This window comes from Echinops telfairi, unplaced genomic scaffold (genome assembly GCF_000313985.2).
Source record: "Echinops telfairi isolate 266 unplaced genomic scaffold, ASM31398v2 ScPeMD7_7453;HRSCAF=8491, whole genome shotgun sequence".
Taxonomy (NCBI): domain Eukaryota; kingdom Metazoa; phylum Chordata; class Mammalia; order Afrosoricida; family Tenrecidae; genus Echinops; species Echinops telfairi.
Window position 1 is genome coordinate 1,469,714 of NW_022111353.1, and position 15,035 is coordinate 1,484,748.

The 15,035-nt window shown below is 40.3% G+C and overlaps 1 protein-coding gene and 1 pseudogene across 1 annotated transcript; both read right to left on the bottom strand.

The window, feature by feature from the left end:
- Positions 1 to 10,497: 10,497 nt before the first annotated feature.
- LOC105979895 (olfactory receptor 14J1) lies at positions 10,498 to 11,297 on the bottom strand. Its single transcript, XM_013008487.2, is given in 3 exon segments — positions 10,498 to 11,046; positions 11,048 to 11,254; positions 11,256 to 11,297. Coding segments are annotated over 3 exon segments (798 nt in total).
- A 1,493-nt stretch (positions 11,298 to 12,790) lies between these two features.
- On the bottom strand, positions 12,791 to 13,275 carry LOC101640251 (annotated as a pseudogene).
- Positions 13,276 to 15,035: the final 1,760 nt, after the last annotated feature.

Here is a 15,035-nt window from a genome sequence, read left to right on the forward strand (position 1 = left end):
AGTGTTACTGACACTCTATGACACCTCTCCCTTCCAGTGTCATTGTAACTACATGACAACATTCCCTCCCAGTGTCATTGACACTCCACTTACACCCTCCCTTCTTAGTGTCACTGACACTACATGAGCTCCCCCACCCTCCAGTGTCACTGAATCTCTGTAGTCACCCTTCCCTCCCCATGTAACTGCCACTCCATGACATCCATCCCAGGGCCACTGACACTCCATGGCACCCCTCCCTGACAGTGTCATGACACTCCATGGACAACCTTCTCTCCATGTGTTGCTGACAAGCCATGACACCCTTCCTTCCCCATGTCACTGACACACCATGGATACCTGTCCTTGACAGTGTCACTAGCACCCCACTGAAACCCTTCCCTTCCAGCCACATATCACTGATATTCCATGACACCACTCCTTCCCAATATCCCTGACACTCCACACAACCCCTCCCAATGTTACTGAAACTCCACAGGCAGCCCACACTCCACGACACCCTGATCTTCCATTGTTCTTGGTACTCCAAAACCATTTCCTCCGAATGTCATTGGCACTCCTCATACACCCTTCCTTCCCATTGTCACCATCACCTGACAAACACCCCACCCTCCCAGTGTCAGATTATGGTAGTTACATAATCTGGTGTCAATTTGGGACTGGAGAGGATTAAGAGCGAAAATGTAGATTCTAGTCTGTCAATTGGGTCATAGTCAATGAGGCCTCTGTGTGGGCATGGTTTTCTCCTGAGAATTTTGGAAACTCCTATATTTCCTGCTTGGAGGTAGGGGACACTTTCTCTCGACTCACTCCTTGAGAGATGCTCTACTGACAAGACACATGGTGCTACGCTGATAGAGCTCATGCCCTAGGAGCTGGAGAAGCCACGTGGAGACCTCTGACAGCACTGAGATGCTTCCACCGCCACTGGATCCACAAGACTTTGCACCCACTGGCCTGTGATCTTCCTGTATTCAGTGTCATTGCTTGTGTTTCCTGAGTCTGAAGAGGACTTTATAGATTGTGGGAAACAGAAGGATTTCTCTCAAGCCGTCTCCCCCAAATACATGCCAGACTTAGCTGCTTGAGAATGACTATACACTTGGAGGTCATCAGGAGATTAGGGGTCATTCTCCCTAAGAGCAATCAGCCATCTAGACCAAGCAGACACCACTGTTTATCCCACAACAAGTAGTGCCCACTCCCTTCTGATAAGGGTAGTAGTTGCCTGTTTCCTCATAGGAGACACCAGAGAGGTCAAACCCGCCCAAGGATGACCAAGGTTAGGGAGCCATCATGAATCTAGGGTCCGCCCATCTTGTCACATGTATACCCCTAGACCTTCCCATTCCTATGGGCACACCCCTAGCTCATCCCCTTCCTGTTACGCTTATGCCTATCATAGATCCCCTTCCTACAATGTGTATGCCTATTGTACAACCCCTTCCTGTGACGTATGTCTTCGCCTGTAATTAGGGGGCTTGCACGTCCCCAGAGAGGATCAAAGCTTGGGAAGCATTAAAGTTACACTCTCTCCCTCCACGTGGACCATCGAGTGGGGCTGAGGTGAGCAATGCTACCATGAAGTGTGTCTGACTCCATTTATTTCTAATATCTCTTTTATCTCTCATGTTCTCGATGACTTTACTATAATCTTTACTTATTATTGCTGTACAATTGCACCTACCGGTCCTGTGATGATTTGTGGGGTCCCCTCTCCCCTTTAACCCCACAATAGATTGGTATTAAACATATGGGCTAATATCAGACTTATGGACTTGATCTGGACAGGGCTGGGATGTTTTCTCAATATTCAATCGAGAACGATATATGTTCTCAATATTCAATATAAAACTCTTTCTTATACACTTATGTGTGTTTATGAATTTGTTTTTCTAGGCTCCCCAAATTAACACACATTGACACTCCAAGAAACCCTCTCAGTGTCACTGACACTCCATGACACTCTTCCCAGGGGCACTGACACTCGATGACTCCCCTCCCAATGTTACTGACACTCCCTAACACCCCTTCCTCCAAGTGTCACTGACACTCCATGACACTCTTCCCAGGGTTACTGACACTTGATGACTCCCCTCCCAATGTTACTGATAATCCATAACAGCCCTCTCAGTGTCACTGACATGCCATGACACCCCTCCTTCCAAGTGTTATTGACACTCCATGATTCCCTTCTCTCACAGTGCCACTGAAATTCCTTGACATCCTACCTCCCAGTGTTACTGAAACTCCGAGGACACCCTTCCATCCCAATGTAACTGACACTCTATGACACCCTTCCCACTGTCACTGACACTCAATGATTCCCCTCCCCAAATTACTGACACCCCATGACACCCCTCCCTACCATGGTTACTGACACTCCACAAACACCCTTCCCTTACAGTGTGAATGACACCCCACAGGCACTGCCTTCAGTGTTAGTGACACTCTTACCTCCCAGTGTCACTGACACTCCACTGACAATCCATAAGACCCTTCCCAGTGTCACTGGCAGTCAATGACTCCCCTCCCAATATTACTGACAACCAATGACACCCCTCCCTACCAGTGTCACTGATACTCCATGAAAACCTCTCCCTCCCAGTGTTACTGACAATCTATGGACACCCTTCACTCCCAATGTTAATGACATTACACAGGCACCCCTCCCTGTTACTGACACTTCATGACACCCCTCCCTTCCAGTGTTACTGACACTCCATGGATACCCTTCCATCCCAGTATCACTGACAATCAACTGAAACCATTCCCTCCCAGTGTCGCTGACACTCCACAAATACCCCTTCTTCCCTGTGTGGGATGCAGATGAGACTTTCTGCTCTGGTAAAGATTTACAACCTCGGAGATCCTAATAGCAGGTCTGTCTTGTTTTATAGGGTAATTATGAGTCAGAATAGACTTGCTGCGTGTGTGTGTGTATGTGCGTTTCTAACCATTATTGATTTGAAATTTTTCCTGTCCTATTTTTCACTTCCATTATGCATAGGTATACCTGTTTAGTGGTATCCTATCACTCTTTCAGGCTCTGATGATTTATTTTTACTATATTTTACTAGAGAGTGAATTATCTTTATCAATTTATCTTCAGGTTTTTAAAGAATTGTTTTTTCCCCATCAGCTTAAATCTGTTGTTGTGCCTCTCTTATACATTTTTTAAAATTTCAGTTTTTGTAGTTTTCTCCCTTGGAATACCCATTGGATTATGTTTAAAAATAATTTCTATGCTTAATTGGTATTGTCTACTTGATAAGACATTGTCATCATCCTGTTATGTGCTGTTGAATGGAGTCAAACTCAAGTTTAAAGAGTTAAGAGGTGGTGTCTCCATGTGATGAAATTGACAATATTAACTCAATAGACTAGACAGGAACTTTATTAAACAGTGCCTTTCTGTTATTGGGGGAGAAAGAACTCAAAGCAGGAGGATGAGATTGTTTGTGGGACTCAAAGAATGTAACTAATGACAATCAGTAGGTGCCCTGGTGGCGCAATAGTTAACTGCTGAGCTGCTCACCCAAGGTGGGCAGCTTGAACCCACAATCCACTCCATGCATGGGAGATAGGGCGGTATGTTTCTGAAAAGATTTACAGCCTTGGACCTTATGAGGCAGTTCTACTCTGCACTGTAGAGTCCCTATGAATCAGAATTGACTGGATAGTCCTGGGTTGGATTTTGGCATGATGACAATCAGTCATAGGAGAGGATTGTCACCACAAAAACCCAATAAAACTCACTGCCATGAGTCAATGCTGACTCACAGTGACCCTACAGGACAGGGTAGAACTGCTCCAGTGGGTTTCTGTCACTGTCACTCTTTATAGGAGTAGAAAGCTCCATCTTTCACCCTAGAAGAAGCTGGTAGTTTTGAACTGCTGACCTTGCAGTTAGCACCCCAGTGTGTAACACTCTACCACCTGAATTCCTCTCCTCATGATACCACTTCTTAGATCTTCGCTCTTAATTCTGCAAACATTTTTCTTTGGTTCTTTGCATATCCTTTAATAGATACTTTTTGTCTTTAAGTCCAATATCTGGGCTCACTCACAGACACTTGTTTGCCCTTTGTGTTGGCCAAACTTTTCTATATTCTTCTGTATCTCAAGATTTTTTTTTGAAGCTAGAGTTCTTTGTTGTTGTTGTCTAGTGCCATCCACTTCATTCTGACTTACAGTGACTCTATGTGCAACAGAACAAAAAAACCTTTCAATCTTGCAATATGCTCACAATTGTTGTTACTTTTGAGCCAATTGCTGAAGCCACTATGTCAATCCATCTCTTCTAGGGTCTTCCTATCTTTTGTTGCCCCTCTCCTTTACCCGGCATTATGTCCCAGCAACATGTCTAAAGCATGTGAGACAAAGACTCACCATCCTTGTCTCTAAGGAGCATTCTGACTGTATTTCTTCTAAGACAGATCTGTTTGTTCTTTTGGAAATCTATGATAGTATCAAGAATCTTCTCCAGCACCATTGTTCAGACACGTAATTCCCTCTTCTGTCTTCTTTAGTCAATGTACAATGTTCACATGCATATGAGGTGATTGAAAATACTATGGCATAGATCAGGCATACCACCTTAGTCCTCAAAGTGACACAGTTCCTTTTCAGCACTTCAAAGAGGTCGTATGCAGCAGATACACCCAATGCAATATGCCATTTGATATTTTGACTGCTGTTTTTATGAGCATTGATTGTGGTTCCAAATAGAATAAAATCTTTTGACAACTTCAATTTTTCTCCATTTATTATTCTGTTACCTATTGGTCTAGTTGTGAAGATTTGGGTCTTCTTGACATTGAGTTGTAATCCACACTGAAGGCTGCAATACTTAATCTTCATCAACAAGTGCTTCAATTCCTCTTCACTTTCAGCAAGCAAGGTAGTGTTCTCTGCATATTGCAGGTTGTTAATAAGCCTTCCTTAATCCTGATGCCACCTTCTTCTTCATGGAGACCAGCAGGTTATTTCTTCAGCACATAGATTGAATAAGTACTGAGAAAAGATAAAACTCCAACTCACATCTGTCTCAATTTTAATCCATTCCATATTCCCTACAAGATATTTTAGGTAAAACACTCTAGCAACTCTGGGTGCTGGTCTCTCACCCTAGAGCTTCTTGGTGTAGTCCTTGTTATTTTATTTAATTTGGTTCTTTGTTGATTGGACTAATGTGGAACTTCTGATGTCTCTGCGTGCTCTCTCTCTTTTTTGCATTTAAATCTGGCTTTTTATGACTCTTTCCTGGGTCACCACTGTTTAATGGTCAGCCATAGATAACAAGAGGGTATGATTCAACCCCTGACCAAGAAAGGTTTTTGTCTACTTATGGTCATATACCTGAGACTATTTTCGCTGTTCATCTGAGTTTTCTCCATGTTTCCTTAGAGATGAATGACTCCCAAGTTCCCTCGAGGTGAGTACAAAGAGATCACAGCCTTTATGGGCAACCAGGAATTAATTTGGCTTTACCAGGATTTCTTTGACTATCTGTCGTCCTGATATTTTGTTAAGCTTCTGATTGGTCTGCCTGTACCACAGACAAAATTTTAACCTACGCTGTATTGTGAGCTGGGTCCTACATGGTTTCCACATGGGACATTTATACATATAAGTATTTTCTATGTTGTGGAAACACAAATAGTTTATATTCTCACTTACATTTAATAAAAAGTCCTACAATAATTTTTAGGCTCCAGATTAATATTACTTTAGTAATGAATTGATTTGACACAATATAATAATAAAAGCTACTTGAGGTAGTTCGTTTATTGTGCCAACCTGGCCAATAAACACATGTGGGACTAATGGAAGGGTAGAGAGATAAATGGCTCAGTGAGCCTCGCCTTTCTTGTCTCTTGCTCTTTGATAATCAGACCAGTGTGAGAGGTTGCCTTGCTTGTTCTGTGCCTTAGTTTGAAAGCTGCACTACCTGTGGGACACCTAACCCATGGACTGTACCACTGTAATTTGAGGTTCCTTCAAGACCTGCTTCACCAGAACACTGGAATTTACATCTCTTGAGCTGGACATTGTCACACCCTGTCATCTGACTGACTGTTGGTGACCTGTCTTCCTGTGTGCTACCTGTGCACGATACTCTGAATTGCTCTACCGACCCTGAAGACCTGAAAGACTGCCAGTGTCTCACAACTGTCTCATGGGAGTGGGTTGCACTGAGCCATTTGTACTGTTTTATAATATAATTAACTGTTTATTTTTATGTTCTATATCTATCTGTATAAATATATATAAAATTAGTAGCGTTCTGGTTTTGTTTCTCTTGAGAACCCTGTCTAACACACTACTAAATATTAATCAAGGAATTCTGGTGGCATAGTGGTTATGGTTATGCATTGGGCTGGTAACCACAAGGTCGGCAGTTCAAAACCACTAGCCCTCTGAAGAAGAAAAATAAGGCATTCTACTCCCGTAAACAGTTACAGTCTTGGAAATCCAAGGGGCATTTCTATCCTGGCCCTACTATGGTGTTGCTAACAGTTGGAATTGACCTGAAGGCAGTGAATCTGGTTTCTAGTTCCATAATAATCAAAAACTTCATGCCATGCTAACTTTCCCTCCTCACCAGCTCAGGTCTAGTCCAGGCTGGAAGTCTTCAGCGAGTGTAGCTTTATTACCACATTTTATGTTTTAATCAGCCTCATACTTACATACTTCTCCAGTAGTCTGATTTCTTACTGTGGAAGTTGAAGAGGAGAGGGGTAGCACTGTTATTACTTAACTGACAGAATTACTTGTTTTGGGATCTTTCTTCTGTCGCTGTCAGATACTTAAAATTATTTCTCATTTGTGTGCATTTATGAGTCCATTGAAATGACCTGATATTAGCAAACTCCTTACTCACTTCCTTGAAGTAATGAGTGATTTTCTGTATAAGGTAAGAACAAAATAAGAAAATCGACCCTCACCATTTAGTCAAGATTGCCTTGCAGTTTTGTGTCAGCACAAAAACAAGTAAACAAAAAGAAATAAAAGTTAAAAATTGGAGGGTGGAGTGGAAAGGAGGGACTAATTACAAGGATCTACATATAAACTCCTCCATGGGGGATGGAAAACAGAAAAGTGGGTGAAGGGAAATGTGAGACAGTGTAAGATATGACAAAATAATAATTTATAAGTTATTAAGGGTTCATGAGGGATGGGGTGGTGGGGAGTGAGGGGGAAAAATGAGGTTCTGATACCAGGGGCTTAAGTGGAGAACAGATGTTTTGAGAATGATGAGGACAATGAATGTACTAATATGCTTTACACAATTGATGTATGTATGGATTGTGATAAGTGTTGTATGAGCCCCTAATAAATTTTTTTTTAAAGTTAAAATTTGGGAAGAAAGGTATATACAGCTCTTTATTCACAGGTAGCAAAGTGTAGAAGAAATACCAAATAATCCATAAAAATCAATTCAAATTTTAAAATAAGTTTAGGAAGAGCACACATAAAAGGTCAATATACAAAAATCAATAGTCTTTCTAAATATGGTCACAAAAGTACTCAATGGAACTTAACAATAGCACTAAATATGTAAAGATACATTTAATAGACATGTAAAAAGACATTACACTGAAAATATATATAAATTTTGAGAAGATTTTTGAAGACCAAAATAAGTACAAGATAATTCTCTGTCATGGATTAGAAGACAGAATGTCAGAAAGAAGACAATGCTTCAACCTTTGCTTTATCACTTAAATGTAATTCTAATTATTATCTCAGCAGGTATTTTCAAAAGTGAAAAGAAAGACTTTTAAAAGTATATAGTTATACAACATCCCTCACTGACCCATGGCCCTACAGGGTTCATCACTGGAGACACAGTGTGGGAATAGCTCCTGATCTGACCCTACCACACCAATGCAAAACACTAAAGGCATGCAACAGAACAGCAAGGGGAGCAGAGCAACAAAGCCCCCAGAGAATACCAAAAATAGACTTTGCAGCCAGGCCATGGCACCCCATCAGATTTCACCGGAAAACACCCCTAAAGGTCAACAAACAGACCTCAGACTATTTACAGGGTTTTCTTTTATTTTGTCAATGGTTTGTTGTTTCATTTTCTTTTGTTGCTTTATTTTTCTCTATCTTGCTTTTGTGCATATTATTATCTCTGCATATCTATCTAGATAACATAGATAGGATAAACGATCTGGAGGAGAAAACAACAGAACCGATGGTTCTGGGTGATATGGAAGAAGGGGAGGCGTGGTAAAGGAAGTAGGTGTTACCAAACCCAGGGACAAGGGAACAACAAGTGATCCAAAATCAGTGGCTAGGAGGGTGTAGGAGGCCTGGTAGGACTTGATCAAGGGCAATGTAACCGAGAGGAATTTACTGAAACCTAAATGAAGGCTGAGCATGATAGTGGGATAAGAGGAAATTAAAAGGAAATAGAGGGAAGAACTAGGAGACAAAGGACATTTATAGAGGTTTAAATACAGGCATGTACATATGTAAATACATTTATATATGATGATGGGGAAATAGATCGATGTGCATATACTTATAGGTTTATTATTAAGGTAGCAGATGAACATTGGGTCTCCACTCAAGTACTCCATCAATGCAGGAACATTTTGTTCTGTTAAACTGGCATTCAATGATGCTCACCTTCCCAACACAATCGCTGACAAAGACAAAGTAGGTGCATAAGCAACTGTGGTGAAGAAAGCTGAAGGTGTCCGGCTATCAAAAGATATAGCATCTGGGGTCTTAATGGCTTGAAGATAAACAAGCAGCCATCTAGCTCAGAAGCAACAAAGCCCACATGGAAGAAGCATGCCAGCCTGTGTGATCATGAGTTTTTGATGGAATCAGATATCAGGCATCAAAGAACAAAAAAAATCATATCATTGTGAATGAGGGGGAGGGCAGAGTGGGACCCAAAGCCCACCTGTAGGCAACTGAACATCCCCTTACAGAAGGGTCACAGGGAGGAGACGACCCAGCCAGGGTGCAGTGTAGCAATGATGAAACATACAACTTTCCTTTAGTTCTTTAATGCTTCCTTCCCTCCACTATCATGATCCCAATTCTACCTCACAAATCCGGCTAGACCAGAGGATGTACACTGGTACAGACAGGAATTGGAAACACAGGGAATCCAGGACAGATGAAACTCTCAGGACCAGTGGTGAGAGTGACGATACTTAGAGGGTGGAGGGAAGGTGGGGTAGAAAGGGAAAACCCCTCACAAAGTTCTCCACATAACCTCCTGATTGGGGGATGGACAACAGAAAAGTGGGTGAAAGGAGACATTGGACAGTGTAAGACATGACAAAGCAATAATAATTTTTGAATTATCAAGGGTTCCAGAGGGATGTGGAGTGGGGAGGGAGGGGAAAAATGAAGAGCTGATCCCAAGGGCGCAAGTAGAAAGAAAATGTTTTGAGAATGATGATGGCAACAAATGTGCAAACGTGCTTGACACAATGGATGTAGGTATGGATTGTGATAAGAGTTGTATAAATCCACAGTAAAATGATTAGAAAAAATTATATAGTTATAAAACAGATTTAGAGTAGCTCAGAAAACCTGCAAAACAGAGCAAAATTGTATTAGGACGTTGAGATTACCATATATAAAATGACTATAAATTTAAAGTAATTATAAAACTTTCTATCATAAACATGATCATCAACATGAACACATAAAAGTAGAAAAAAATCAAAACAGTCATTTGATTTATGATGAAAAACATTCATTTTTCAATTAATTGGTCAGGGATAATTGTATATCTATTTGAATAAAGTGACTAATGCAATCCACCTCATAGTATACACAAATGCTACTTTCTATGGATTATACCTAAATGTGAAAAATAAAACAATAAACCTTCTAGAATAAAATCAGTATTATTTTAATAATTCTTGTCTTATAGTGAGTTTTAAATATTTTCAGCCTGGATTATTCTATAATATAATTATTATATAGCTACTTGTGAATTCATTTTACCTCTACCAGCTAATTTTATTTATTATTATTATTTTTTAATGTTTTATTGGGGGCTCATACAACTTTTATCACGACCCATACATACATCAGTTGGGTAAAGCACATTTGTACCTTCGTTGCCCTCATCGTTCTCAAAACATTTGCTCTGCACTTTAGCCCTTGGCATCAGCTCCTCATCCCCCCCCCATCCCGTTCTCCCCTCCCTCATGGACCCTTGATAATTTATAAATTATTATTTTGTTATATCTTACACTGTCCGATGTCTCCGTTCATCCACTTTTTTGTTGTCCAACCGCCAGGGAGGAAGTAATATGTAGATCTCTGTAATCGGTTCCCCCTTTCCACCCCACCTTCCCTCCACCCTTCCCATATAGCTACTCTTAACACTGGTGTACCAATATATATACTCTGGTCTAGCCAGAGTTGTAAGGTAAAACTGGGATCACAATAGTGGGAGGGGGGGAGGGGAAGAAGCATTTAGGAACTAGATTAAAGTTGTATGTTTCATCATATGACCACACAGAGATGGGTTAGGCAAGTTGAAACAGCTTTTGCTCTACCCTCAGCAGATGGCATTCTGAGCACAGTAGAGAATATATGTGTGTAGGAGAGTCCCATAGAGATGGAACAAAGAAATGCCACCACGGACAGGAAGGCAGAGAGCCCAAGCTCTGGGATGTAGTCATTGGAACAAGAGAGCTTCAGGAGTTGGGGGATATTGCAGAAGAACTGGTGAATGACATTGGGACCACAGAAGTGGTTGGAGAAAGTAGCAGCTGTATGCATGACCCCAGAGATGAGCCCACTGGTCCAGGCAGCTAAGACTCCGTGAACACAGGTGCTGGCATCCATGATGATTTCATAGCGCAGTGGAAATCAGATGGCCACATAGCGGTCATAGGACATCACTGTGAGCCTGGCCATCTCAGTAGAACAAAAGACTGTGAAGACAAAACACTGCAGTATACACTCCCAGAGAGAAATAGTGCCACTGTGCATGAAAGAATGACAAATGGATCTTGGTACAGTCGTCGTAATGTAGCACAGATCCAAAAAAGGACAGGTGCCTCAGGAAGAAATACATAGGTGAGTGGAGACTACAATCTATTGAAGTCGCAGTGATAATGAGCTTATTGCCAATTAAAGCCACCAAGTAGAAGACTAAAAAAAGAGAAGCCTGTAAGAATTCTATCTCAGGGTTGCCAGGAAAAGTCACGAGAAGAAATCCACTCATTGTAGTGAAATTAGTCATACTTTTTCTCTCCTTTCAAGGGAAATGCTGACTGCAAGAGAAGATGGACATGCATAGGAAGAACGTGCTATTTATCAGTTGAATCCACTTGTTCCGTGATGCTAATGTATAAAGTAATAATTACTGGTCTATCATTGTATGTACGAAGCAGCTTTAAATATTAATAGGTATGTTGAACTACTTCAGATGACATTGGCTCATTCTTATGCCGTCATTTTAAGTAAAGGCAAGGAAATGGATGCAAATTTATTAATGGGATATAGCTCACTCTCTCACTACCTTCAAGTCGATGCCAACTTAAGGTGACCGCATAAGAAAGGGTAGAACTGCTCTACTGTTTCTGAGACTGTAACGAACTCTTTACAGGAACAGAAATTCCCATTTTTGTCCTGTGGAGCATGTGGTGTTTTTAAACTGAAGACCTTGTGGAAAGCAGCCTAACCTGCAACCACTATGCCATCAGGACTATAATGAGACATGTTGACCCTAAATCATTTGTAGACACTCAATGTTCCATTCAGTTCGTCCTTATAACTGTTTATTATGTAGTGTCTTGGGTATTATTTTCTAATAATCTTCCCATCAATTTATATAACTCACCACACTCTGTTATTGCAATTTTATAATTCAGTTTCATGTATGAGAAATTAATTCTTAATTCATGTATATCTCTAAATTTACTTAAAAAGGATCACATTATATATTAATAATATACCAAAAATCACTACCCTTAACCTATTATATCCTACAAAGCAAGCTGAAACATTGTAAGTTTCTCTCAGAAAAGTGACAGGCCATATATTTTCTAGTACATTGTAGTATATTCTAATAAATAGTCTATAGTGTATTTTAGCAAAAATAAGCGGACTAATAAGCATATCAATCGATGTTTATCATAATTGGATTAAATAAAATTTAAAGCAAAAATGCAATATTATTTGAATGGGCCAAATTTGTAGAGATTCAAAAATAGAATACTCAGCGAGATATTGAATATGAGGCAAGATGAACTAGAACATGCAGCCACTGTGGTTATATGTGTGCATATTTTTAAAACACAGCTTGTATTTAAACCAGTGAAGTTTTATCTACATATTTTTTAAGCTACATATTTTAACGAAAGCATGTGAGTAAAAAGGGTGAAGAAAATACTTGTTTAGAACAATTACCATAGAGCAAAGAAGGATGATCAATAAAAGTGTTTCCAATTTGCTTTCCACTGTACACACATATACATACCCACACACATATATACACACACTCACAGAATTCCCAAACAAAAACAAACAAAATCAAGAATCAAAACCCCCAAGCACCCTCACACTGCAGTGATGCTTTGCAGTTGGCCAAAATATTAGATCCTGGGAGGAAGTGCAAAATGCAAATTAAACGACCAAAAATGCTGAACAAGCAGCATCATTAATATCCAAAATATTTATATTACTGAACTAGGAACAGGTGATGTTCTCCCTGGCTGTAAAACTTGTGAACCACATAGCTGAGCTGTGAAATCTAGTCCATGCCAACTTCCAAAGAGCAGGAAGGATTTTAGTTAGCCTCATTCTTCAATGCCCCATCAAAATTTTCTACAAGATCTGGAACATCATCATCTTCCTCATCAATGTCTTCGGTCTTTGGGGTTTTGTTATCCAACACTTGCCTTGGGAAGTGTTCAGCTCATTTCCTTGGACTTGTAAAGCTGTCAGCAACAAGCTGACTTAATATTTCAGGAACCATTTCTGTGGATGGTTTGGCTTCTGCATGACCAGTAATAACACGTGTTAGCAGAGAGGGGAGCTTGTACCTTGAGATAGTTGAAATGAAATGAATGGTGTTCCATCCCCTTTAATCATGTTTATCTCCTCAATACCAGATATATTATTCACAGACAATTTTAAAAGAGATCTCTGAAGCTTTTTGTCATCAACTGTACCTGTTCTATGTATCACCTTCATACTTCTGTGATCTGTACCTTTGTCCCCTATCTGGACCTGAGCCTGAAGTTTGCCTAACTTTTCTTGATTCATGCTGATGGTAAATCTGAAGCAGGGAGCGTCCCTCAAACACAAGCATGCAGCAAGAGCAAGAGGGCTGCCTTATTGGAGACAGAGAAGACCGAAATGGAGCATTAAAAAAAATCACTTTATTGCGGGCACTTAAAAAACATATTTTATTGGGGGCTCATACAACTCTTATCACAATCCATACATGCATCAATTGCGTTAAGCACATTTGTACATCTGTTGCCATCATCATTTTCAAGACATTTTCTTTCTACTTGAGCCCTTGGTATCAGCTCCTCATCCGCCCGCCCCCCATCCCCCATCCTCCCTCACTCATTAACCCTTGATAATTTATAAATTATTACTTTTTTATGTCTTACCCCGACCACTGTCACTCTTTATCCATTTTTCTGTTGCCTGTGTTATACGTATGTCATGGGCCATTTTAAATGATTACTTTATGAAAAATGTTTTCTGACATTGCAATATCTTGATATCTCATTTTCCTCCCCCTATTTTCTATCATGTTTAAGCAATCTATCTGTGATATCTAGTGTATAAAGGACCTCACATATCTTGTAAATCTCTCTTAAGGTCAATGAACCATAAAAATAGAAGAAATATTAAATGATGCCATCCCATGGTTCATTCATTCAACATGTGGTCTTTGATCACCACACAAAGAAAAATATTGCTGGGGAGATGAGATTTGGACTCCACACAAGGTTTCCATAATGTAAACAGTTTACAACTTTCTTGTGTGGATTCCTAATTTTCATTTAAATATTTTACATCTTCTGCTAACTTTTAAATTTCAGTTTTTATGAATCAAATGATAATGGGCTTTATCCTATGTGCTAAAGCGCTGTGATTTATTGTCTTTCCATGATTCAGAAAAGTTCCCTTCTGTAGTCCAAAATTATTCACCAGAGCACATCCAGGAACCTCCCCACCCTAAACTTAGGCAGACCTTGTCAATGTGAGGAGCCTCTAAGCAGAAGTCTCCGCGATGTCTGTCAGTCAGGCATGCTCTGTAAAACCTGGTCTGTGGAGAGAAGAAAATAAGGCCCTATTAATCTTCCTTTGGCCACAGGAGGTGAGGCGATGGTGTTCCTCTGGCACGAGCAGAGAACTCGAATTACATGGAGTTTCCTATGCAATGTATTTCTGTAGAGCTGAGATAATGATCACGTCTCATTACTGGCAATTTTAGCTTATTGGTGTTCACCAGCAAAATTATTGAGAAGTATTATAAATTGTCATTTAGATTTTGGAACTCCCAACAAATAATGGTAATCTCTATAGGTCAATATGTTCACTGCAAAGTAAATACTTTGGGGTCAAAATGAAGAATTACATGGAGTTTCCTGTGCAATCTATTTCTGTTGAGATTAACTAGTGATCATGTCTCATTAAAGATGTGCTTCACAGACTTTCAAGCAAAAAAAAAAAGTTTCTAGGACCAGAAGTGTGTCTATAATATGGAGTCTATCAAATGCACTGAAGTTGTGCCCATGTCCAAACATGGGACATCTATCATTAAAAGTTCTTCACTGCAAAATCAATTAAAAATATAAAGCAGATCTGGCTAGACCAGATGATACACAGTGGTACAGATGGGAATTGGAAACGCAGGGAATCTAGGACAGAGGAACCACTCAGGACCAGGGGTGACAGTGGCGATACCAGGAGGGAAGGGGGGTATAGAAAGGGGGAATTGATCACAGGGAGCTACATACAACCTTCCTCTAGTTCTTAAACGCTTCCTCCCCCCAACTACCAGGACCCCA